Consider the following 27,909-nt stretch of genomic DNA (forward strand, 5'->3'; position numbering starts at 1 on the left):
CACTGCACCTCTGATTGTTCTTTTTAATCCAAAATCAGTCTGTTTTTAAAATTTCAACTAGTCTATATGAAATTCGGTGAGTATATAATAGAAAGTCAGATAAATGTTTCAAATTAATTTAAGAAATTCATCAAACATTGAAGTCATAGTACCTACTAAAGAATTTCCCCAGCTTTACCAGTAAGTCGGCTTGTTGCCACATCAGTCTTTACTGACTCCCTTTCTATGATACCCTGTGCAGGCTTGGGGAGTGTGTGTGAAGGGGAGAGGGAGATAAGTAACATTTATCACTGCAGGTGGATTTTAAAGCAAGCAACTCCACAGCTCAACTTATACACTAAGACCTTAAGAATTTTAACATACTAGTCAAAATTGGGTGCCAGGAATTAAAGGATGTGGCTCTCTCTCTCTCTCTCTCTCTCTCTCTCTCTCTCTCTCTCTCTCTCTCCCTCTCTCTCCCTCATTTATTTATCATTTTCAAAGGTTTATACTGTAGCATTGAATACAAGGGTTTTGATTTTGCCACAGGCAATTCATTCTACTTTCTGAGATATAATAACACAAATAAATGAAGTAGGAAGATCTTAAGGAATGCCTTTCATCTCTGATCTAATTTTAACTTTAATGATTTGAGAAGGTTTAAGAATAAAACAGAGGGTGATAAGTAGAGTGGGATTTTTAAACACTATTCTATACACCGTGCACCCTTCCCCATCAACGTAAGGAAAATAAAAGACGTAACAAGAAATGATAAAGATAATCTCAACCTAGGAATAAGTAACATCAAAATGTGATAAAAACAGGAACCAGTAATTATAAGGTGACTTAAACTTCTCCCCAGTGACAAAACGTTTGGTTAGTATACCTCTGCAGGATTCCACATCAACACCCAGAACAGTGTGAGTCCTACCCACATACATTGGATAGAACCATTGAAGGAACAGACAAATTCTGAGTTGTAAATGTAGTTGTTGAAAGAATTTAATGGTTTTAGAAAAATATGTGATCATTTGCTTTGCTAGCAGGGAGATAGAAACTGGAGGAAATATTTAATAATATTTATTTTTCTCAGTACCTATTATAAAAACCATTCAGTTAACTTAGTTATAAATCTTCTTGTGCATAATTTGCTTCACTCATGAAATTATGCTTAGAAAATTTGACATGTTAAAGTTGATTGAGACAAACTGCAAACTTACTGGTGGAATTTATTAATGTCTTCAAGTTTTAGGGGACAAGAGGAAGTGCTGATCTCTGTGTATTTTAGGGACTGAATATAGTATATATTAAATGAGCGCCAGTGTGTAGTAAGAAAGAACAAAGATCATTGTAACCAAAGAAAGTAACTGCACTCTGAGTGCTTTGTGTTATCCCTAGGAGCAATCAGAAAACATTCTTATTCAGGAAAAAATAAAAATAAAAAGAGGAAAGAAAGTATATCCCTCCACCCTACCCCCTACTCCCTAAGAGAAAGAGAGACAGATGTATGAGACACAAAAGGGAAGCTCATTCGATAGCTTTTGCCACCTGCTAATCAGTTTTGGATTCAGAGCTTCTGTCTCAGAGATTATATTTTCTGTGGACTCCTCTGCCTTTGAAACCTGAAACTAGGCCCAAATTGAAACAAGTTTCTCTATGTTTTCATGTGTGTACTTATTTCTTGGATGTGTTTTTAGACATAGACTACTTTCTCTTATATTACATAGAATCTAAAGGCCAAGAAATCGACACTCATGATGCTGGAGGGAGATGCTTGGCAGAGTCCCAGGCCACATTCCTAAACCAAAGGCTCCAAGGTGTTCTCTCTTATGCAACATGGGGAAAGTACACCCAGCACGAAATGTTGGCTGATGATGTGTCTGAAGGCACAGACGATATGCTTATCACATCAGAACATAAAGCCAACAGGCACTGCACACATTCTGCTTCTAGACAGAAGTTGGATCCTATGTATTTATTTGATGTAAAATAGTGTAATTAACTTCTGTGTGTGGGTGTTGTGTGCATGTGAATTATATGTTTATGTGTGCTTGTGTGTAGATGCATGGGCACATGTTTGTGTGTAGAGAAGAAGAAGAAAACTTTAGGTGGCATTCCTTAGGGATGCCATCTTCCTTGCTATTAGAGACGGGGTATCTCCTTGACTTGTTGCACACCAAGTACACTAGGCATGCTGGCCACAGAACTCCTGTCATCCCTCTGTCTCCACTGCTCCAGTGCTCAAATTATAAGTAGATGCCATTGCACTTTTTGGCCCATGTGATTTTGAGGCAAGTACTTTACAACTGAGCTCTATCGTCTCAGCCCTATTTGATTTTTTTTTTTTAAAAACCTCAGCAGGACAGAATAGGAAGCTAGGGGTATGAACTTAGAGGATGGTTTATCAACAAATGTCAGGAAGGGGAGACTTGGGAGTTTTAAGTATGCACATTCAGTGTAAGCCCATGATATAACCCAGAGCTGTTTATAAAGCTACTGAAATTTTGGGCCATGCTAGTAGAAGTATAACGCACAAATGAAGAAACTAATAATTTGTTTACTTAATTTTGAACTCAGGAGGTGATTTTGCTCAAGTATCTCTGATATCACTCTATATGTTGTGTTCCTGGGCAATGCCTTTATAACTATATAAATACAGCATAACTGGCATCACCAACTTAGAAATATTTAGCTTCCCAACATGCAAAGAAGCAGATATTCACATAATTAATTTGTGAATCTCAAAAAGGAGAAGAAAGAAGGAAGAGATGGAGGAGGCACCCATATGATTAGTAAAATACAAATGGTCTGTCTTTCTATATGATACCAGACCTATAGTCTAGTGTTTGTTGGTTATTTCTTAATCTAGTCTTTGAAACAAAATAAAAAAAAAGGCAAACATGAGTCTATTAACCTCTAACTTCACACTATAAAACTTGAAAAGGAATATACTATAGCATACAGCAAAATTTCCCTAATAAGATCATACACAGAACCCTAATACATAAAAGAAAAACAAGTATCTCTGGTCTAGTTGGAGAACAAGCATGTAGCATATTGTCCCTACCCCTCAACCTCAACTGCTCTCCTCCTAGAGATCCCATGACACTCTGCTTCATAAAACCCTCTTGGAAAGCAAAGTGTTCTCAATCAGAGGTCAGTAGGTCAGTAGGTTAGTAGGTAGTGGTCCATACTTTTTTCTACTAAAGACTAAATTCAGAGTCTTGTTCATGATAAGCAGATGTTGCCATTGGTTATGCAGCTAGCCTACTTCATTCTTTAGGGTCTTCATGGTTCTGGCAATGACTTCCTTGATTACTCCACATCCTCTGGTTGTTCTTTTTATTTTTAATTTATTTATTTACTCACTTTACATCCCAATATCAGTGCCCTTCCTCCCAGTACTCCTTCAAACAGATCCTTCCCCATTCCCATTTCCTCTCTCCTCTGAGAGGGGAGAACCCCACTCTGGGTATCACACACCCATCCTCACCCCATCCACCTCTGGTTGTTCTTTATAATCAATATTTTGTAAACCCTTAGAGTTCTCACATTACTTATAATATCACATCCCTATCACTGTGCTCCAAAACACACATACACACACGCGTGCGCGCGCACACACACACACACACACACACACACACACACACATACCTTCTTACTGTTATTCTAACATGTCACAGAGATTACCCTAGTTAAACTCAGTGGGTCACAAAGCAAACCAAAAATTATGAATCTAGAAAGGAACAGGCATTCTAAAGGAGTTTTAAATGCATTTTACCTTACATTTTGGTAAATAACAACAACAAAAAAAGAAAATGGATATAGGATTTGGGGCATGTATTTTATAAAGCTGGGGGTTAGGGTGAGTGAAATGTTGAATATATAAGTAAAATGGAACATAAGGAGCACTGATTCCCACACCTGGTGACCATCAGAAATACCTTTCAAACTTTTAAGAATATAAAGGTGAGGTCTTAGAATGCATGACAAAGCCTGGGTTTGTGCTATCTCAACCGTACTGAAACACTTGTGATCTCCTCAACTAGAAGCCACATAAACCAAAGAGCCTGGGATTTACAGGGGCTTATTTATTTCATTGTCCAAATACCTAGATTAGAACATGTTGAGAAAAGATTTGCAGCTTTCCGAATAATCAGACATTCAGAGGCTCTGAATAGGAGGCCTTCTAAATATTGTTCTGACTTGGAAGGGATTTCTATCAGAGACTTCCAAAGAAGAGCAGAAGACCAAAGCCTGGATTCCTGAACCCAGTGATGGAGTTAGCCTAACATCTACGGAGTCTGTAATCCCACCTAGTTTCTTATTCTGTGCCTCGACCTCTTGACAGGGTAGTGGGGGATTAAATGTGTTAATACATGTAAAGTTTAGACTGGCACTTGACATTACCACTGTGCTGTATTCTTAGTTCTTCCCAACTCTAGGAGAAGAGGTTTTAAAACCTTGTCATCAATGCAGCAAAATGTCTCACTGTTAGCATTCTGTATAAACTCTACCCCAACAGATACCTGGCAGCAACCAGGTATGTGCCTCACCATGGTTACCTAGCAATGGCCAGGTAGGCCTGGTCCTATAAAACAGGCTGCTTGCCCCCTCCTCTCTCTCTTACTCCTGCTTCTCCACCTTACCTCTTACCCCTTGTCTCCCCCTCTCTCCCCATTCCCTCCCCACCTCTCCACATGGTCATGGCCAGCCCCTACTTCTCTCATCTCTCTTTCTCTCTGCCTTTCTCTGCCTCTGCTACCCTCTTAACTCCCCTTCCCATGCCCTAAATAAACTCTATTCTATACTATACTGGCATGTGTCTGGTCCCTCAGGGGGAAGGGATGCCTTGGCATGGGCCCGCTGAGGCACCCCCTTCCCTCACACCTCACCAGAACATATTCTTATAGCTCTTTCTCTTTTTATGATCACAACACTCATTGACATGCTTCATGCCTAAATGAGCTTTACTTTATAGCTAAAGTGACAAGTTCAGAAATCTATTCTGCCATAATTCCCTGGTCTAATTTGTTTATTTATTACTCTCTCTACATACAATTATACCAATTCTTCAAGGCCCAACAGAAATTCTGTTTCCACTAAAAAAGACTCTTGTCCATGATAAATCTGCCTTGACTGAGTTGTTTTCTGCATCTCAGAGCACTGTGATTAATTGTATAACCATTAAATCATCGTGTATCGTGTCTGTGTCAGATTAGATGTTAGAAGCTTTGGAGCAATACCTAGTCTAAAAGCATGATTTAGAACATCTTAGTGCATTCCATTTTCTTCATATCACAGAAATATTTCTGAAATAGAATTTGCATGAGGTAGCTCAATACTAGTACCTTTGCTGGGTCTAATGATTAAATTTGAACCAACATACCTCCAACTTTCTCACTGATCTTAAGAAAGTTGTGTAAGTTCTTGAGGTCTACAAATATGTTGAGTCACATGTGCAGGTCCCTCATTTCATTGGGAGGTACACAAGTGTGTTGTATGAGTTTGCCAGCATAGACACAGCTGGAACCAAGAACTGGGAACTTCACATGGGGCCCTCACTAATCAAAATAGAATGAAAGGCTCTGCTTGCTTTTACTGGGTTCCAAGTAGCTGGTTTCCTGTCCTAGCATCTGGATATTGGTACAGAGTTAGAGCACTGGCAGTGGACCCCAGGTTACAGCACCAACATGTGGTTACTTCCAGCCTCTTTGGAATGTTTCACTCCAGGAAGGTGAGGAAAGCACTGCTTAGATTTTTGTGATTAGTTTTAACATTGTGGGGCAGCTTTGACCATCCGTTTAATGGTAAATCTGCTTTCCAGATGACTGTACATATGGAGATGAAGAGGGGTTTTGGAGGGGAGGTGCTTTTTGAAAGAGTGGTTTTTTACTCAGTCTCTAATTTGGGGTAAATGATCCCCAGAGGACCATTTTCAGAAATGTTTGAAGTTTCCATTTGATTTTGAAAGTAAGTTGGAAGCCACCTGTGTGAAGCGGGTACTTGCTTCAACAACTCTACTGTTCACAGAATAAGGGCCATCCTACCAGGTCCTTCATTCAACATAGATCTCATGGTTATATTCAAGTCTGGGTCCTTAGACTTTCTTCTACAGCTGCCTCCCAAGTTGCCCTGCTAGACTTTATAGAGTTCAAGACACTGAGGATAACCACATAAGGAGTCCTTTAACCACATGTCTCCCTCTTGAAGTCTCTCTGTATCAGCTTGTTCTTGTTTTCTTTTTGTGTTTATATTCCTTCTTTGGGAAGCATACTGTCTTATTATTTCAGTGACTTAGATACTCTGGATACAAGTCGTAGTCCCCTTCTCTGTTTGCCCATTGCTTACCTCTCAAGTCGTGTACTGTGTGTCATAACAGTTGTTTGTAGAGTTGTCTCTAAAGGTCACAGATCCCTTGCCCTTATACTGGTTATTTTTCAAAGATGCACAGGATTCAGAACGGTTTGTGCTCTTACTCAGTGCAAAGCAGAGTTGAGGCACATTTGTCCACCTATGGCTTTGTTCAATTTGCTGGTTTAAAAAAGGTGGTCAAATAGCAATTTAATAGGATTAACTTTATATGAAATGCAAGAGAAAGGATCGGAATTCATGTTTCACATTCCTAGGTTCCAACCACAACCTTCTACTAACTTCTTCCAGAGAAATGTTCCAAAAGATGAAATACAAAACTCAGACTGCTAGGTACAACACCACCACATGAGTGGGGACGGTGATCTAAGAAAACTGAAAGCCCTAGGTTAAGTATTTTTGACTTTCATATTTAGTAAATTAATTGGTTAATTAATAGTTAATTTTTTTTGAGTCAGAGCTCTGTGTAGCTTGAGCTGGTCTTGAACTCACTGTGTAGCTCAAGATGGCCTTGAATTTGATCTTCCTGCCTCTACCCCTCAAGTACAAGATTACCAGCATGTGCAACTTGGTCTGGGGTCAGTTTAAAATTTATACTTAATTTATTTACATAATTCAAATATCAAAATAGTGAAAAAAATATCAGTTTATCCTGAGAATTCTGCCTCAACCTGCACCTGCACTACACACAACACCTATACTTGCCATTAGCATAGAATTGTTTTGAAACTAGTATTGCCTGCTTTATAGAAATATAGGCAGCTATGACTGTAATTATCCTCCCCCCATTTCTAAAGGAAAGGTGACACACTGTTTTGCACATTGGTTTTAGACACCTAGCACTGCATTCCAGAGACCTCTCCCTCCCAGCGAATGGGGGAAAGAGCATGTACTTCATAGCTGCCTGAATTTGATATTAAGGAGTTACTATGGGTTTATTTACTTATAGTCGAAAACTGGGCTTCTTTCTATTATATGCCTTTTGTAATTAATAACCACACATGCATGTGTGTATATGCATATTTGTACCTGTACACTTGTCTGTATATTTGGTCTTAGCAGTAAAACTGCTATATTGTAGGAACAATCACTTACAGATTTGATAGTTATTCCATAAATTGTCCTAAGCCAGGCTGCAACCGTTTGTACTCCCACTAAGAGTGTATGCGAGCGTCCCCCCATCTGAGAAGTTCATAGCATGTTGCAATAAGATGAGAAATAGAGAGAAACTTCCAAGTGAACACTGAGTCTTTTATTTTGTCCCTGATTTTTTGGTGAGACTATGACACAGTTGGGATAATGTCTCACCCTGGACATGGGCTTACGCCAACTCTAGTGACACACATGGAATGGGCCCATGTTGCCACTTGCAAAATTCCCTGTAATGGAAAGCTAAGCATACGTTCATTATTCACCTAACTAGCAAGGTTGGCTCCAAAGAACTCAGCTGTTTATTGGAATAAAAAAGAAAACTTTTCCATCATGCTGTTCTTTGTCCCAGGCTTTCAATGTTCCTTTTTCCGTTACCAACTTCATTTCCAGGACCAACTTCAAGATACACACCTCCAGGCACAGAGAGGTCCTGCTTAGAGCCTTCATACCCATGGATGTTCTTTTGAGGAATGATTTTGTGCTTCTCCCAAGGTTTATAATTAAATAATTAGTACCCTGTATACGACAAATTAAAATTCCAGAGCACAATATAAACACTGAACCAGGCTGCACCGTCAGTATACTTAGTCCTCAGCATTGCCAGGCAGCTTCCTGCATTATGCAAGTAAGGAATCATATGAAAGCAGCATGATTTATGACCTTGATAACATCTCCACGTTGTGAATGGCGTGTATCGCAGGCCATCTTCCCATAACTCTTACCATTCTCATTCTATGATGATTCTTGGTCTCATTTTTCTCTGAGGATAGTGTGCCTTATTTAGAAAAACAAATTCTATCAGTCCCGCTGCCCTAGGAGAATGTGGCAAATGGACCATAGCAGAGAAGTTATTTGATCCAAATTGGCATTCACATATTTATCTTACTTCTTTGCTTGCTTGTGAGACAGGACCACATTCTAGCTCTAGCTGGCCTGGAATGCACTACATAAACCAGACTGACTTTGAACTTGTGGCAATCTTCTGCCTCTGCCTCCTCACTGCTTGGATTGCACGTGAGGTACCAAGCCTGGGCAAATAAGAATTTCTAAAATAGAACTTTTGGCAGGGATATGTTAAAGGGAAAATCATTTTCTTCCCCTCCATGGAACAGTTGAACTTGGACAGTTGCAGTGGTGAATGTGTCTGGATTGTACAAGAGACCATCCTTTGGTGTATCAGTGGACTTTTAAATGCCAGCTGAGACACAGGGACAAAGTCACACTTGATTTTGTTAATGACACTTGCAAAGGCTTTCACAACAGGCATTTCCAGTTTTGTTCTCAAGCTCCTCGAAGCTGCTTCTCTCAGTCTCCTCTCTCACGAGGGTGGATAATGGCCAGAAGCAAGATGTTCTATTTGTCATCTAACTCAACACACACATTTAGGATGTCAGCCTCCCACCCCTAGCCCTGAAAGTACTGCTGGCCCCAGGCTGGACCATCTCTTCTGCTACCTTTGTGGTTTTCATTACTTTTGGGGAATACATTTGAGATTGTCTTAGCATAATTTTCTTTCTACGAATGTCTTAGTCCTCTAAGCTACAATCTTAAAAACTAGTACAGAGGTCACCAATAAGGTGTCGTGTAGTATTAGACATTTGGACATGCAAGGTGTTAAGTCAGGGTGTTACAAAGATGTTATGTTACAAGCATATTTTTAAAAGACACTTAACACTTGTTTCTTGATTGAAGTCATTTTTACTTCAACAGAGTCAGGAGAGAATCATCTGGTAGCAGTGTTCATAGTCTATAAAGTACATGGTTCTGTTCCAATGTCCAAAGAGTTCCCAGGGGGAAAAAATGCCTGACACCTCTAATGAATTACATTGATATCATACATAACTTTGACATTCTGGCCTGATAAATATGTATGTATGATTGGCACCTTAAGGAAATAACCCATGATAGGGTTATTAACAAAGAAACTTTAAGGTTACATTCAGACTCCATAGAATTAGACTTCAAACACACCATGTTTCAGAAACTCTCATATAGGATTTTGCTGAAGTCGAATAAAAATGTGGATTACCAACACTACCTTATGTATTTACTACGTAGACTTTCAAAACTGAAGGCACCATATCCACATCTGAATCTATACAGAAGAGCCAGACTGCATCTCCATCATGCTGGGCATAGGCAAATTTGATGAATCTTCCTGTGTCTCAGACAGCACAGTTGTAAATTGTGTTTAACTTGATTTCATGGCTCATAGTTAATGAGGGGTAACTGTGGAGTTGTCATTTTTAACACAAAAAGTAGCTTAGTAATCTTTAGTATTTATACAGCTGCCCAGAGGATCTTCGAAAGCCCATCCTCCACCACGTGACTACTACCAACACTGTTTTCCATTTATAGGTCGTAGGTAGAAATAGAGTCATCACCTCATTACTTAGATGAAATACATTGATGTGAGTTTTCATGTAACCTCTACACATTTATATTTGATGAAAGGAGAAAGGATGAAGCTCTCACCACCCTGCTACTTGGGACACTACAGGTTTGAATATTTCCATCCCCGTGCTTATGTGGAGGTGGCATTTTCTGACCAGCAGTATTGACTGCTTTTTATCTGATATGTTACTTGTTTTCTTATATTTCTTAGTAGTTCAAAATACAGTCAGTATCATGAATATGGCCCACATGGATTGCTATACACAGAGTAGAGAAACTTCTCACACTTTCACCTAGAAGAGTGGAGAGCTGGAGTAAGACAGTGGGCAGGGAGACATATTTTATTTTTCCTCCCACATTTAAGCTGCAAATAATGAGCGCTTTCCTGTGCATCTCAGTAAGCAATTAAAAGAAATTATAGAGTTGGATGCAAGCATAACCCGAAGGACAACTGGATGTGTGGAACCACCAGTTTTCTCCATGTGCTCAGGCTAATCCTCTTTAATACTCAGAACGTTGAGTTTCTACAGAATAGGTTGCGTGTCCATACATGTTTTGGCATCTACCCACACACTTTTATGTGGTATGACTGTGCATCCCGGGAGAAAAGCTGTGGTGTGTGTCGCTGCACCTCAGTGGAGCCGAACAAACTGATTGCTGAAAATGGTGTCCTAAAGGTGAGCAACAAAGAACTCGTAACCTTCTCTTGTTAATTTTGTCTCCCCGATCCCAGGACATCGTGATAGTAATTTGAAAAGGAATGTTGTTCTGTTACCAGGGGCAACTTATCTCCCTCCACATATTTTTTTACCTCAGTTTTTAAAGCTTGGTGTTTTGTGTCTTCAAAAGATAGGGTCTAATCAATAATAATCCCTTGCTTAGACAATATATAGCCATCCCTCTGAATCAAAGATGCACAAGGCTACAGGTTTTTTTTTTTCTAATATGGGTTTAATTGTAGACAAATATTCTTTCTGTATTGGAAATTGTACTGATACCCACTGGAATATATTGGCTGTGGAAATTTCAGGAACATCATCTGGATAAAAGCTGGCAAGGACAAGTCTCTCCCACTGCTCCAGGCTCCATCGGGTGTGTAGTTGTATGGCAGTGGTCTCAGGTGAACTGCTGGGTCTCTGCAATAAGAATCCTGATAGCATATAATGGCAGGAAGGCAGGAGTATCCAGCAGTACTCTATAAACAAGTTGATTAAAGTAGATAATTGTGGGAGGGGAAAAAAAAGAAGAAATTGAAATAAGACAGACTGCCTTGACTTCCTTTTTCTGTTTCTTTTGTTTTGGATTTCGATGGTCCTGGAATGTTTCCAATCGACACAACAGCAAACAATACTACTTAAAGGGGATTTCCTTCATCCTCAGATCTAAGAGTTAGCACACATTCTCCCCTTAGGGACAAAAACTGCAACTTCATCCATCTTGCTTTTGGTGCAGGGCACACTTACTCTTTGGAGTCAAGAAGACAGAGCTTAGCTTTCACGATCCTCTGCCTATAGGTGTGCGTGTATATAATCTGGAAAAGGCAGCCCTTTAGCATGTTTACATCTGTGCCTTTCAACCTGCTGCTCAAGGTAGAACTCAACAGTATCTGAGACGCCACCTGAGAAAGTAAGGCAGTGTCACATCTGCCCCATAGATTTGCCCAGTTTGCCAAGCTGCCTGGCTTCCCGATACAGAGAACTCATTCACATGGAGACTTAGGAATCTAGCAATCCTTACAATCTTTTGTCAAGAGTTCAACTGTGGACTAGTCTCCAGTTCTGCTTACAAAATTGTTTCGACAACTCCCTCATATTTCTGTTCAATTCCAAAAATGTTAAGCATTTCTTTCATTTTTAACTTTTAAAACACCATTTAAGGTGCTTGCCTTGAAGCAACTGATTTTAAATATTAGATACTTACCAAGAAATTGTACTATCTACTTACTGGTCATTTGTTGTAGTGTCCAACTAAAGTTGGAGAAAAGGTTCTGACTCCTGCTACATATACATACACATGAAAATACACACAAATATATACTATGTATATTGCACTTTTGCTGCCAGCACTGTTTTAGTGAGACCTTAATTATATTTTTAATTTCATGGTCCATGAAAAGTACACATGGTAGGAAAGAGCTGAGATCTGTTGGCTTCAGGACCAATTCTAAAATTAAGAAATCTGCCTGCGTGGGAGAGTTCTCTCTGCCTCTGACTCCCCTTTACCACTTCAGAACACAAAGGACCAGAGACATCTGGCTGAAAGCAATTTGACATCTGGCTGAGTGCTTGGAAATCTACTCTCAGATCTAGTTAGTCATGTCATCTCCAGTATGGTTCTCATTGAGTGGGAGATATCAGACTGTGCGAAGTGATTAGGAGAGCTAAATGTGTTTGCATTTGCCTCATAGCACTTGGGAAAAATTAGTAATTGAATAACAGTCCAGATTTATATCAGTGGTACCCTACAAATGTTCATGAAACAATTCTTATTTATAGGTATCCTGTACCTTATGGTATGGTCAGATTAAAAATGCCAGTTGGCAAAAAGAGCCAAGGTTTTACTTAACACCATTAGAAAATCAGCAAAACACATGCAGTGGGTGTTGAGTCAGAGAGGAGATGACAGGTAACCCCATGGCATGCTGAGAAAGGACCACAGTGCTCACCCTGATGTCGCCTATTTCTTTCCTTATCTTCCTTGGTTGACTTTCTCTATATGGCTTGCTCTATTACATCTCAGCTTTGATGAGTTTATAAATGTATTTGAAGTATCTGAATCCAGCTGAAATGCAGGTTCTGGTAGTGGGTAGGATACATGGGATGAGAGAGAGAAAGCTGAGATGCTGCATTTCTCATGAGCTCCTTGGCAACGCCAGTGCAGCTTGGGCATTGATCACAGTTTGAGAAAGAAGCAAGGACTCATTTAGTTTGAATACATTGAATTTCGTCCCATCTCTACCTTTCCTAAAACTCTAATTTCAGGTCCTACAAATCTCTTCTTTTTCTTGGAGCAATTTCCTTAGCAAGTTTTTATTATTACTATATTATTTGAATGCATGATGGCTCTGCATGACTTCACATTCATGTATGTTAATGTGGGTACATGGGTACCATAGTGTGTATGTGGAGGTTATAGGACAGCTCTGAGCATTGGTCCTCATCTTCTACATTGCTTGAGATGAGATCTAATCACTGCTGCATATGCTGGACTGACTTAAAAGCTTCTGGTTGGTTTCTTGTCTCTGCCCATCATCTTCTCATAGGAGATGCTGAAATTACCAAAGCTCACACAATGCATATGGCTTTTACATGGGTATTGAAGATTCAAACACACATCCTTCAGTGTGTGCAACAATTGTTTTACTCATTGAGCTCTCTTCTTAGCCCTTTACTGACAATTTTGATCACATTCATATCAATAAATGTTACCTGATATTTGAGACTTTAGGCTGCATAAAATTAATTTCAAGTTTGAATTTTCTACATAAATTCAAAAGTATATGTTTAAGTACAAAACTGTTGTAGTTCGCTTGCATCTATGTAATGCTGAAGATGTTTTCACATTCCTGTTCACTTCCAAAACCATCATGCCTTCATAAAAATCCTACCTGTGGGGCTATAGAGATGGCTCAACAGTTAAGAGCACTAGGTACTCTTCCAGATAACCAGAGTTTCAGTTCCCAGTACCAATATGGTGGCTCACAACCTTGGAACTTCCTACTTCCAAGGGAACTGAATACCCTATTGTAGCCTCTGTGGGTACCAGGCATGTACTTTTGGACAGATAAACTTGCAAGCAAAACATCTATACATATAAGATAAAATAATTTTAAAAATCCCATCCATGATTATGTAGTAATTGAAGAACATCTATCATTAAATATTATATTCATGTGATAAAGTTACAGGTTACACATTACATAATGAGTCAATAACACATAACGATACTAACTGAAATTAATATTTGTCTACCATGTATAAGAATTTGGTAAATAATATATTGTTAGGGTGAATAGTAACAAATCCTGCCAGGACATTGGAAGAAAATAAAATCCTAATTTGAAGAGATTTTAGTTCTTGATTGTCAGCTGTCAGTTGAGCCCTATAATTAAAAATAACTGTTCCAGAAGATATTTAGAAATGCATATTTAATATGCAAGTGAGTTAGGAATGCTTGGTGCTGAGGCTCATTTGTTAGAGTCATGTACTGTTTAGGCAAAGGAGAAGGGCAGGTATGAACAGGTCTCACTAGGGATCTCTGACATTCAGAAGCCTCCATTGGTTGTAGGAAACATTAGGTTGCCTGAGATGATGTTAATTTCAGCATTTAGAACCTCTGGAACTTGGCATCTGTACCTGAGGATGTCAAGGTAGAGAGTTCGCTGCCCAGATCTGGTCTTTCTATTAGATCATTTTTTATTCCTTCTTCCCAAATCCAAGGCATCATTTCAGCTGATACTAAGACTCAGGGCTCATACTTTAACTAAACCTTCCACATATACTTTTCCAATACCACCAGCATAAACATTATTAGATCACTCAGTAGCTAGAGAATCTAGTTGATATAATATACTGTACAACTTACTGTGTGTAAGAATTCCAGAAGACTGCTCAGACTCTGTCCTTATGGGATAGGTGGTCTAGTTGTGCTTCAAACGAAATTTAAGTCTTCTGCCAATAGCAAAGCAATTGTTTGACTGTTTGTTTGTTTGTTTGTTTGTTTGTGTCAGGGAAGGGGAGGAGAAGAATGTAGCAGAAGACTGGTATTCTATCTAAGATACCTGTAAATTTTTCTGTCAAATTAATGATTCAGGAAATATACATTTTTTTCTCATGGCATTAACTTGTACTTCTTATTATAGATTAATCAAACTATTTGGTTTTTATAGTATCATTAAATAAAGTTTGTGCCATTTAATGCCATGCAAAAACCAGACCAGGGGTTAGAGTACTCTGATAGGAAAGACTACGCTTTATAGAAAGTTATATTAGTGTTTTGAGAGAAACAGAGCCAATGTAGATATATATGTTTGAACACAGGCATATTACAGACATTGGCACATATGATTATGAAGGGTAAGAGGCACCGTGAGATGTTGTCTGCAAGCTGTAGACCCTGTTGTACTGTAGCATGGCTTGGTCCATGTCTGAAGGCACAAGAGCCTAAGAATCCACTCATACAAGTCCAGAGAGCTTATACATCTGATGTCTAACATCAGAATTTGTGTCTATGTGGCAATAAGTCTTAGAAAAGGTGAGTATAAACCAATTATGGGGAGGGAGAGCTAACTGCCCTCCCTCTTGTTGTTTTATCTGGCACGAGTCATTGATATGGATTGTGTCCACCCACAATTGAGAACACACTTTCCTATTCAATCCACCAACTTGTCTCACAATCTCCTCTGGAAACACCATCACACCTCAAAACAATATTCTTTAATCTAGTCAAATTAATACCTAAATTTAACCCTTACTCCATTGTCTTTGAATATCTTGAGACACAAATATTTAAACATTACCTTATAAAGGTATTTCTAAATGCTTTGAAACATCTACATTATTAAATATTATTTTCCAAATTATTTGATCTTCAATCAAATGGACAACCAGCTATGTAGGTTAATATCTGTAATGATCATTCTGTTTTTCCATTTTAATTATGAATTTCAACTTTAATTATCTCCTTTGAGGAATGTGTGGGTGTATTTAGTATTGTCTTATTTTTTGTTTATTCTTGGTTTAGCAATACATGAGAAAATAACATGGAAATTATGTAGATGGTTGAAACAAACTAGTCCCTTTACTGTAAGGCTAAACTTCTGGAATCTAGATTCAGAATCTAGGTTCTGACCTTGTTCTATCAAGGGAACCACACAGAGTGGATGAGTTGATTAAAAACTCTGATCCTCTTTCCTCCAGCACAAAATGGGGATAATTATAGTTACCTGCACCTCTTGGGTCCTATGAGTCTTAATTACTTAATATTTGCAAAGCACTTGGAGATCTTTGAATTAAAAGTGCTGAGCCATAGAACCAAAGTTCAGTACAGTTATAATTGGAATGAAAGTTTGTAGTTTCTCCTCATCTCTCTCTATGTCCTGTTCTTTTGCCAAGCCAAACATTACTGATGGTTGATACTTAACTCTGCCTACTACGGTAACCACTTTCCCTTTCAAAGCATGTTTCAGTAAAGAGATTGATCCAGACCCATAATTCCACATGTAAACAACTACTTAGTATTTATTTTTAAAGCTCACTATTTAGTAAGAATACAATTATTGAACTTATTTATTTAGTCTAGTGTGCCATGAAGTCTTCTTGTCTCCTTGAAGTCTTCTGTGTGCCATGTATAATACTTCTGCTCAGAAACTCTTATAGGATCTTCAGTGCCCATAAAGCAGCATCCAATATGGGTATCATCACTCCTAAAACCTTAATGAAGTTGGGCAGTTGTTTGGTTTTGTTTTTACCACTTCTAGTCCAGAACTCTTTTTTTCATCTTCTAACTCTAACCCTCTCTCACCTCGAACCCATTCATCATTCAATCATCACCCACTTCTATCCTATACAGAGATCTTTGAATCCTATAAGAGCTTCACAAAACATTTCTTCTTTTCTTACTGGAAAGAGCATCTTTCCCTATTTAAAATTTCATCTATTCCTTCCTTGGATCATTTGTCTTTTTCTAAAGCCACACAGTGGTCTTAACTCCTTCTTAGACTTTGAAACTAGAAAATAGATCCCTTGCCTTATAATTGAACAAACAGAAGTAAGGTTGATACATGGCTATGGTGAAATAAGATGAATGTTAAGCACTTTTAATGTTATTTTGCAGATTTTCATTTATGTGTGTCTGAGTTAGGGTTTTACTGCTGTGAACAGGCACGATGACCAAGGCAACTCTTATAAGGACAACATTTAATTGGGACTGCCTTACAGGTTCAGAGTTTATTCTATTATCATCATGGCAGGAACATAGATAGCAGCATCCAGGCAAGCAGGCATGGCGATGGAGGAGCTGAGGCTTCTACATCTTCATCTGAAGGCTGTTAGGAGAAGACAGGCTTCCAGGCATCTAGGACTAGGGTATTAAAGCCCACACTCATAGTGACACACCTACTCCAACAGGGCTACACCTCCTAATAGTGCCACTCCCTGAGCAAAGCACATTCAAACCACCACACTGTGGTTTTAATAGGTCTATACCCTGTACAACAAAATTAAACATTAATTGATCTCTCTTTAACATTATCATTATCCTTGCTATTTATAGGATTGTCTCTGTCTAAAATGAGCCAACCTGTCACAAAACTATGTCAATCAGTTTGTAAGTTTCTTTTGCTTACAAACAAAAGCCAAAGAGACTAGGAGTAAATAAAGCTTTTATGGTCCTCTCATCCTCATTATCCTGATTTGCTTGTATGGTTGTTTGGTTCTTTTTATCAATTTTGGCCATGAAAATTTAGTTCTAGCACGACTAACCTAAAGGAAGAAAACACTTATTTTGGCTCACACTTCAGAGGTTTCACTTCCTGATCAGCTGCCACCACTGTTTCTTGGCCTTTACAAGGCAGAACGTCACAAAGCCCCTATCTTTTAAGGCTTCTACTGTGCCCCATTGACCATTTAATTATTAATCTATCAAGATATACCATTGATGAGGTCAGAGCCCTCATGATTTATTCATAATCTAAAAGACCCACCTCTACACATAGCTTCAGTGAGACTGAAGTCTTGAACTCATGAGGGCAAGATCTAAATGACAACAATGATTAAAGCCAGTTCTATTAGTATCTTTATAATACTGGCTTTAGAAAGTTGGCCTCTGTGATATGTGATATATAACTCTGTGATATATATCTATAGAAAATGCTGCCCAAATTTCATAAGCTCCCTCCTTGTGATATGCTTTCTCTTCCCTGTGATTAATATTCTAAAACTGACATTAAGTTTGGGCAGTAAAAACATGGGTGAGGAGGCCTACTAGTTTTGTTTGACAAAAAAACAGAGTTAGAAGTGTAATTGCTGGAACTGTGTGATCATGATGATATTAACTGTCCCCTCTTTGTGATAATCCAATTTGAAGAAGATTATGAATGCTCTGTAATCTTTTAGACGGCACAAGTCATTGTGGTACTACAGTAGAGGAGCAAGCTATCATGCATATTGTTCTGGTTGAATGTTTAGGTCTTGTGAGTCACACTTCTAACTAAGCTTTCTTTTTACTTTTTTTTTTTAATGTAGCATGTACTATATATGAGGTGAGGCTATGAAATTCTTCCTAGAACCCTATAGGTATGGTAGAGTTGATTGTTGGAAAAAATTAGTATCAGTGAATTAAATATAAGTAGACATAGACTGATCATCTACATAGTAGTACCACATGACCCCTTTATCTTTGGATGATGAGATTTATCTGGAACTGTAGTAGGTTTTGTTGCCATCAGAAGTATCTAAGTGAAAAGGGTGAAAGGAAAAAGAGATTTATTAGAGATCTCAACAAATGGCTGCCGTGGAGGGGAAGCGCATGGTAGAGGGACGCTTCTTACCTCGTGGAAACCAGAAAGCAAAGAGAAAGCAGCCAGGGACAAAATATCCTTCTCAGTATCTCCCACTGACTGATTTCTATACCAAAACCCTACTTCCTAAGGTTCCCACCACCTCCCACACCAGATGATGGCTGAGCCTTTAATGGGAGTCTTTAGGGAGCATTTAATATTCAAAGCACAACAGGATTGCCCAACATATCAGGAAGAGAGCTTGGCATGATGGTACATGTAGTATTCCCAACACTTCAGAAGCTGGGGCAGGAGGATTGAGGTTGGAGCCAAGAGCATCCCAGAGTACATAGAAAGAAACATACAATAAACAGGCAAAGTGGGTCATGCCTTTGTGCTCACGAAAAAGTATTGAGTTACTCTTCAAGACATTTTCTAAAGCCTTGTCAGCAAATAGGCCAAAACAATTGCTGAAGTACCACTCAGAGGGTATCAGAGACACGGGGCTGGGTATGTTACCACCTAACAAATTATTGAATCTATTTAGATGCTCAGCCTGGAACGAAATCTATGTGTAGACTTAGAGGGAAAGCCGAGTCATATTTACTCAGATGCCAGTTGTTTACTTGGAATTTGCTTATGGAATTGCTGGGAGAATGATATAGACAAAGCTTTGAGTGCTTTCCTTATCCAAATATTACCAATAAAAATGATAAATGAGACCCAAGAAAAGATGAGGAAACCTCTTCAAGTATATAAAAATGTATTTAGAAGATTCATTGGTGTAACAATAATAAAACAAATCTCCAACTCTGTAGCTAAGACGCCTCAGTGCCTCCCACCATTGAAAAGCATACAGCCTTTTAGTCAATGCTTACAAAATCTATATCTTGTTACCTCCAAAATTCACCTTTTTTTTATTTCAACATTTCAGATTGCATTGTGTTCTCCTATAGTATCAATTTGTGATACTACAGCTAATTGTTACATGCCCACCATTGCCTTCATCCATTTCTTTTGTTTTTCTGCTTTTTGAATGCACCTAAGTGATATGTGTGTGTGTGTGTGTGTGTGTGTGTGTGTGTGTTTTAAGAGGAAAATAAAAAATGGTATATAATGGCAAATCTTCACCAATGTGATATAGATGACTAAATTCCTTCTTCCTTCCTTCCTTTCTTTCCTTCTTTCTTTCTTTCTTTCTTTCTTTCTTTCTTTCTTTCTTTCTTTCTTTCTTTCTTTCTGAGATAGGGTCTCATTGGTTAGCCTGGAAACTCACTATGTAGGATAGGCTGGCTTTGAATTCATAACGATCCACTTGTCCCTATTTCCTGAGTGCTGATATTAAAAGTATGCACCAATATAAAATAGTTTAAATATGTATTATTTCATTGATCTAAATTTGAAGATCCTCTTGAGTTCTTTAAATGTAGACTTGTGATATTAGGAGAAAAGTCTCCTTCAATGGTGTAAGTACCACCTGCCCAGATCAGAAACCTCCATGCAGGATCCATTTCTGTAATGGTGCTAGATACAAAATACTCCTAAACTTTTAGATATTAGCAGGACTAATAGGTGTATTTTCCTCAAACCAATTTGCCTTTCTAACCTTAAATCACTATGTGGTCCAAGCAGTTTGTGTTTCCCTCTCCCTCTCCCCCTCCCCCTCCTCCTCCCTCTGCCCCCTCCCCGCCCCCTCCCTCTCCCTCTCTCTCTCTCTTGTGACAACCTAATTATTTATATTGGACTTTTGCTCATACAGACAAGCAAGTAAACATGAATTGTTCTTATTCTCCTCTGAGTAATTTACAAACTCATACCGGTTCATCGTGTCCAAACTAAAGACTGCAAAGATACTCTACAGAAAACAACAACAACAAAAATTCCTAGGACACAAGTGGGCAAGTGGCTCAAGACCCATGGCTAAGGGTGAGGTGGCTACCAGTTAATAGAGATGCTGTGCAGAGGAGGGGAGATGGCTTCAGGCAGTCAATATCTGGTCTCCTGGGGAAGGAAGATGTGCACCTTATTCAGAGGGATGCTGCACTAGTCTCAAATCATTGCCTGGACTGTGAGTGTGAAATGTTGTCCCACTCGTTTCCTTCCTATCTGGCTGCACTTGGGTAACTAGCTCTGTGGACAACTTTCTCTTAGTGTGGCTGGTATGTGGAGGCTGTGCACATCTACAAACTTTTGTGTGCATTGCTCTCCTCAGGGAAGAGCCTCAGGATAATGGTGATGACACTGTAGAATTGGGGAGGGCTTTAATGTCCCACTTTGGTGAGAATTCCACAGTTTGTCCTACTTACACTGCCCATGTGCCCTGTTCAGGATACCACAAAGGATCATTGCAGTCTTCTCATTGCTTGGCTACACCTCCAATCCAAGCAGTTCTGAGTATGTTTACCATTTATGCAAATTGAAGGTGAATATATATGAGGAAATTTCCATTGGTAGTGGACTACCCTGTCTCTTTCAAAAGCAAATGATAGAAACTTTGATTTTTCAATAGTAAAGTTTTTGGCCATTTCTACACTGTGCCCTATTTGACTGGAGGTAGGTTATTCTTGTGTTCAGCAACTCATTGTGGGCAGAAACCTGCTTCCTTCTGGTGGACTTAACCCTGCATAATGAATGCTATGAGTGTATGTCTTTACAAGTCTATGTTCCACAGCCAATAAGTAGAAAGAAAATTAGCATGTTAGAGTTAAAGAAACGCTACTCTTTACTACTAAGAGGCACAATGCTTCCGGTAAGTAATTCAGAAGTCCTCCAGCACCTGATGTAAGCTTGGTTTGGTACATAGGTATGTCTTAATTTTGCTTGTTATTCAATTTTAGTTGGGTTTGAAGAGTGTGCATATAGATGTAAGCTAAATTTAACTTTGTGGTGTGTTGTTAAGAGACTCCATTTAGGAAACTTCAAATGCACAGAAAGAAGCACTAGCTTGCACATTTACTTACTTACACATTTCCAAAGTGTACTCCAAAGTAGTATTCCAAAATACTACTCAGCTTTGTTAAGGAATGACAACTCAGTGTTACACACACACACACACACACACACACACACACACACACACAAGAGAAAGGAGTGGAGTTCTGCTAATGAGAAGCTGAGCTCTCTTTGGTTTGCCAAAACAAGCCATCAAAGTGCCATCGGAGTCTGGAGAGATGTCTGCGCCTGAAAGGCATTGATGCTGACTTGAATGCCTTTCCTTGAGGACTGTTCCAGCTTTCCAGCTTTCTCTTAAAAGATACATTGTTTCCATACCTGCCTCAGGCACATCATTAGAACAAACCTATTGAATTGTTTGGAAATAAGCAAAACCTTCTCAGATGTAGTAAAACCTTGGAGATGGGATCTCTAGTTCCTAAAGTTTCTTCATGACACCAGGCAAGTCCTGTGTGGCCTTTTGGCTCCTTATCGGCAAAACATGGTGGTCCATGGTGGTGCTGTCACCTCGCCTGTAGGAGAAAAAGGCCCCTGCCAGCATTCTGACTGCTGTTTTATTATACTGTTCCTGCTCAGACTGCTCAGAGCCACAGACACCCAGCCTTCTAGCCACTACCGTTTCCATCACACATTCCTACCAAGGACTATGCGGCTGACTTGAAAGGAAGATTACTATTCCACTTGCAGTTGTTGCTTAGTAACATTTGTGATTGTGTTTCTGGTGACAGCGTGAGCAGAGATCATTAAAAATTAAACCCCCAAAGCTGCTAAAGCGGGAGGAAGTGGGAGTGGGGGAAAGCCACAGTGTGTTCACTTGCTTAGAAACCGTTTACTCTTAGGCTTACACGTAAATCTTGGGGAAAACATTGCATGTCTCTGGTTTATATTAAGCCACATACAGCACAGTAACTGACATTGATTTGTGTCCCCTACAGCTGGAGTGGATCAGGAAGACATTAAAAAGAAAAAAAAAAAAAGGTCTGAAATTACAAGCAGATGGGCCACATGGTGTCCTCGGGAAAGTAAGGTTTAACCTGTTCTGTGTTTGTCTCTGCTTCCTTCCCACAGTTCCACCAGGTGAGAAGAGTGATGACCATCCTTTTCCTTACTATGGTTATTTCATACTTCGGTTGCATGAAGGCTGCGCCCATGAAAGAAGCAAACGTCCACGGACAAGGCAACTTGGCCTACCCAGGTGTGCGGACCCATGGGACTCTGGAGAGCATGAATGGGCCCAGGGCAGGTTCGAGAGGTCTGACAACGACGTCACTGGCTGACACTTTTGAGCACGTGATCGAAGAGCTGCTGGATGAGGACCAGAAGGTTCGGCCCAACGAAGAAAACCATAAGGACGCGGACTTGTATACTTCCCGGGTGATGCTCAGCAGTCAAGTGCCTTTGGAGCCTCCTCTGCTCTTTCTGCTGGAGGAATACAAAAATTACCTGGATGCCGCAAACATGTCTATGAGGGTTCGGCGCCACTCCGACCCTGCCCGCCGTGGGGAGCTGAGCGTGTGTGACAGTATTAGTGAGTGGGTCACAGCGGCAGATAAAAAGACTGCAGTGGACATGTCAGGCGGAACGGTCACAGTCCTAGAGAAAGTCCCGGTATCAAAAGGCCAACTGAAGCAGTATTTCTACGAGACCAAGTGTAATCCCATGGGTTACACCAAGGAAGGCTGCAGGGGCATAGACAAAAGGCACTGGAACTCGCAATGCCGAACTACCCAATCGTACGTTCGGGCCCTTACTATGGATAGCAAAAAGAGAATTGGCTGGCGATTCATAAGGATAGACACTTCCTGTGTATGTACACTGACCATTAAAAGGGGAAGATAGTGGATTTATGTTGTATAGATTATATTGAGACAAAAATTATCTATTTGTATATATACATAACAGGGTAAATTATTCAGTTAAGAAAAAATAATTTTATGAACTGCATGTATAAATGAAGTTTATACAGTACAGTGGTTCTACAATCTATTTATTGGACATATCCATGACCAGAAAGGAAACAGTCATTTGCGCACAACTTTAAAAGTCTGCATTACATTCCTCGATAATGTTGTGGTTTGTTGCCGTTGCCAAGAATTGAAAACAAAAAGTTTAAAAAATAATAATAATAAATTGCATGCTGCTTTAATTGTGAATTGATAATAAACTGTCCCTCTTTCAGAAAACAGATTAAAAAAAAAACAAAAAACAACAAAAAAAAACAAAAACAAAAATTTGAACCAAAACATTCCGTTTACATTTTAGACACTAAGTACCTTCGTTCTTGTTAGTACTCTGTTTTACTGCTTTCGACTTCTGATAGCGTTGGAATTAAAACAATGTCAAGGTGCTGTTGTCATTGCTTTACTGGCTTAGGGGATGGGGAACGGGAGGGGTAGATTTCTGTTTGTTTTGTGTTTTATTTTGTTTGTTTGTTTGTTTTGTTTTTTTAGTTTCACCCGGAGTAGGGAATGGAGAAAATTTCTTCACTATCCATTCTGGTTGATAAAACATTACATTTGTATGTTGTAAAGATGTTTGCAAAATCCAATCAGGTGACTGGAAAACAAATAAAAATTAAGGCAACTGAATAAAATGCTCACATTCCACTGCCCATGATGTATTCCCCTGGTCCCCCAGCTCACTCTTCTGGCACGGGTCAGGGAAAACTGCTTTTATTGGAAAGACCAGCATTTGTTCAAAGCACATTCATTCCCTCCCTCCTCCTATTTTGGTCCCTTCTTTTTGTTTTGTTTTAAGAAAGAAAATTAAGTTGCGCGCTTTGAAATGTTTTACCACTGCTACGAACAGAACGTGTGTCATTTTATGACACTGGTGGAAAACAGTGATTTTTTTTTAATTTTTTTTTTTTACCCTAAAGAGAAACAAATAAGAATAACCCAAAAATATTCATTTTTTAACGCATAAATATTGGGTAAATTGTAATATGGCCTAACAATGTTTGCAAATAAGAGTTATTGTATACAGCTAGATACTTAGGTAAGAACAGGGATCCACACTGCCATTGAAATGGGACTAAATGGCCCTGCGGAGGCTAAGTGGAGCTGACATACTACTTCCTGGCAGTGCAGGAGGAATTTCTGAGTAGTCATCCTCAGGTCTAGGTGGAGGTGGGGAATGGCACTTGAGACATTCCTAAACAAAGGCTCGGAAGCACCCTTCAGAGCAGGCTCTGGAATGATGTGTCAAGTTGCTTAGGCCTTCTGCTTTAAGTGCCTACATTACCTAACAGTGCTCAAGAGGTTCTCAACTGGAGAACCACACTCAAATCCATTTATGGCCTCCATCCCATTCCTAAATAATTGTGTATAAAGTTGGATTAACCTGGAACAGCTTTGAATCCAAATATGGCACAGCAATGATGATATTAATACAGCATGATGGGAAATGTTTGCTGTGAAGAGACTTAATTTGCTTTGAGCTTAGACTTCAGGAAGCCTAGGTTTTATTTATTTATTTATTTGAGACATTTTGGTAAAAGGAAGAAAAGAAAACAAACAAACAAACAAAACCAGAAAAAGCATCAAAACTCAGGCAGAATGAGCAATGTCTGTAAGGGCTAGAAAGTCAAGATATGGCAAGGTGCTTTCACTGTGAAAGAGACAAGAACAATAGGAGGAAATATCGCTTCAGTGACGAGCACAGAAGGCACCTGCCAATTCATCGCAAGGGTCCCTTCTGTACTTTTTATATACCTTTTGGGGTTAGAAGAAGTCAAGTTAGAAGTTAGAAGAAGTTAGGTCAAGTTAGAAGCCTGAATGAATGGACCCGATGAGAACTAGTGTTAAGCCCATTTCCCTAGTCAGGTTTTTCCCAAGCGTGAATGTGTTAGTGGTTACTTGCCTGGGTTCCTGAGCATCAGGAAAAAAAAAAAAGAGGCAAATAATTGTTTCATCTTAGGAGTGGAAAGGATGAACAAAAGTGGATGTCCACTGTGACTCAGGGAGTGAAGATACCATCAGCAAATAGCTTCTTTTTTGTTCAATTGTTCCTTCAGAATTAGCCTGTATTCTGGAGTACCACCGAATACTCTGTTTTTAAAAAAGACTTCATGTAGCATAGATTGTTTTGTGCCGTTTGACAACATTAACCTTTGTCATCGTTTTTTAACCTATTAAGGAATGCGTGGAATATCTGCTATATGTTAACTTTTTGCAGCTTCATTCTGAGAGACATTAGTCAAACAAACGAAAGGATCCCCATCATAATCTTACAGTGTTGCAAGGGCCAGGTCTGTTAAGTGGCTTCATAGGAGACACTCAGCAATTGTGTGGTCAGTGGCTGGCTCTCTTACCCACTAAGATACATCATAGTTACATGTTGGTGGTTTATGTTGACCTGAGATTTATTTGTTAAAAATCTCTTCTTCGTTTCTGTTTGTTCTGGTTCTGTTCTGTTCTGTTCTGTTTTGTTTTTAAAGTCTTGCTGTGGTCTCTTTTTGGCAGAAATGTTTCATGCATGGCAGCAGGCCTGTTGCTTTTTTATAGTGATTCCCATTGAAACTGTAAGTAAATGTCTGTGGCCTTGTTCTCTCTATGGTAAAGATATTATTCACCATGTAAAACAAGAAAAATATTTATTGTATTTTAGTATATTTATATAATTATGTTATTAAAAAATTGGCATTAAAATTTAACCACATCAGAAGCCTATTGTAAATACAGGTTCTATTTAAGTGTACCAATTAACATATAATATATGTTTTAAATATAGAATTTTTAATGTTTTTAAATATATTTTCAAAGTACATAAAGTCTGGGGGTTCTGGGTTTTTTTCTCTTCACTGTAAAATATGAAAATGTGTTTCATTATAAATACACGTGTTCCTTGCTTTAAGACCATCTTGACTAGCAGTAGCAATTGAACAATCCTCCACACAGGAAGCTTATTTCAAAGCACTGGGGGGGCCAATCCTGCAGTCTGTAAGCTTCAGAGAAGCTCCAGGATTGGGCCTGTCTTCTGTGGTAGAAGACAGGAGTGTCATTTTCTAGGACACTTGAAACTTTTCCCTTTGAAGTGATATACTTTCATCAAATACAAAATCATGCATCCTAGCAACACCAGGATCCATGAACCAGGGCTGGTAGGCTCTATTTGATTATAAAATAACTGTTTTTAAAAATCAAAGTAGGTTTACTTAGGGATAATGAGAATAAATTGGCTCAAATTTAGAAAGTCACTGACTGAAAAACCTGCAGAAATTCAATCTTTGGAGACAGGTCATGTCCCCTTGGTTTGGAAGTGATGCCATTTGCAGCATGTGCTTGTATCCATTGCACTGATTTAATTTTTGTATGTGGAGCATGCAGACTTTATATCATAGTATCCATGATCTAACAGATTGCTACAATCTCTAAAAAGATTTGCCTCCGTGATGGCTGCCAAGCCGCTGGGTAATTTAGTTAAAGTGTTTAAAGTTATCACTAAATCTTAGGGAAATAAATGGAAGGATTTTAAATTATAGAAAGGGCCATTAAGGAAGAAAGCATCTGTTCTGACTCCTAAGGCTCCCTATTTGAGCACTGACAGCCCATCCCAGAAAGTGGTGAACTATATCTGTACAATGTATCATTTCTATTTCAAACATACACACATGGTTTCCTCGGATATTGTCTTATAAATAAGGATCAGGAAAGTCATAACAAACACTGACTTGTGTTGTGTATATGCAAAAGCAAATCAAATGAGATGTATGACTCTAATCTGCCCAGTGCATTTGCAGAGTTCTCTGACCTCTGAGAACAGCCCCCACACCCAGACACATAGCCATGACAGGCCAGTCATGAAGTTAGAACTTTGCAATACTTCAGGCTTACCCAATTTGCATAGTTAACAAAGACTAAAATGATTTGGGAAGGACTGAGTAACAAGAGGTGGGAAGTAAATAGGACATCCACAATTGTAGCATTAAAGGGGTTTGGGAAATAGGATGAAGTTTCCATTAGTGACAAAGGTCAGATCAAAAAGCTATAGCTTACTTAGCCAACATAAAAGGTCACCTTAGCTATGACCAAAAAGAGAGGTGGGGGAGAGAGAGAGAGAGAGAGAGAGAGAGAGAGAGAGAGAGAGAGAGAGAGAGAGAGAGAGAATGAGGTCAGAAAAACAGCAACAAAATGGAAGTATTGCTAAATTACTCAAGTTAGAGTTTAACAAGAGTAACCAGTTTTCCACTGGATTAAATCTGTTTAATCATTAAGGAGCTTGGGGATGAGAGAGAGAGACAGAGGGAGAGAGAGAGAGAGAGAGAGAGAGAGAGAGAGAGAGAGAGAAGAGAGAGAGAATATGAGGTCACAGAACAACAAAATGGAAGTATTGCTAAATTACTCAAGTTAGAGTTTAACAAGAGTAACCAGTTTACACTAGATTAAACCTGTTTAATCATTAAGGAGCTTGGGAATAAGTTGCATGATTTGCTCTGTCGCTTTCATCACATTAATGAGCCTCTGTGGTCATTCGATGTGTCTATGAAGTTGTTTTATCATCTATATTGATTTTATCAATACTATCTCAACTGTTAGTGAAAATTCGAAGTAGGTCTTGAA

General features: G+C 39.0%; 1 protein-coding gene across 7 annotated transcripts in view; it reads left to right on the plus strand.

Annotated features, from left to right (window-relative positions):
- The window catches only part of Bdnf (brain derived neurotrophic factor), a 50,110-nt gene extending 23,996 nt beyond the window's left edge, over positions 1 to 26,114 (plus strand). For 6 of the 7 annotated variants that reach the window (XM_031371315.1, XM_031371317.1, XM_031371318.1 and 3 more), the window contains exon 2: positions 22,418 to 26,114. In XM_031371315.1, the coding sequence (XP_031227175.1) occupies positions 22,418 to 23,188 (771 nt within the window). In that variant the 3' untranslated portion in view covers positions 23,189 to 26,114. Of the gene's footprint in view, positions 1 to 10,355; positions 10,578 to 22,417 lie in introns of those variants that run through there. The other variant, XM_031371313.1, reaches the window with a different exon arrangement.
- Positions 26,115 to 27,909: the final 1,795 nt, after the last annotated feature.

This window comes from Mastomys coucha, unplaced genomic scaffold (genome assembly GCF_008632895.1).
Source record: "Mastomys coucha isolate ucsf_1 unplaced genomic scaffold, UCSF_Mcou_1 pScaffold15, whole genome shotgun sequence".
NCBI lineage: Eukaryota > Metazoa > Chordata > Mammalia > Rodentia > Muridae > Mastomys > Mastomys coucha.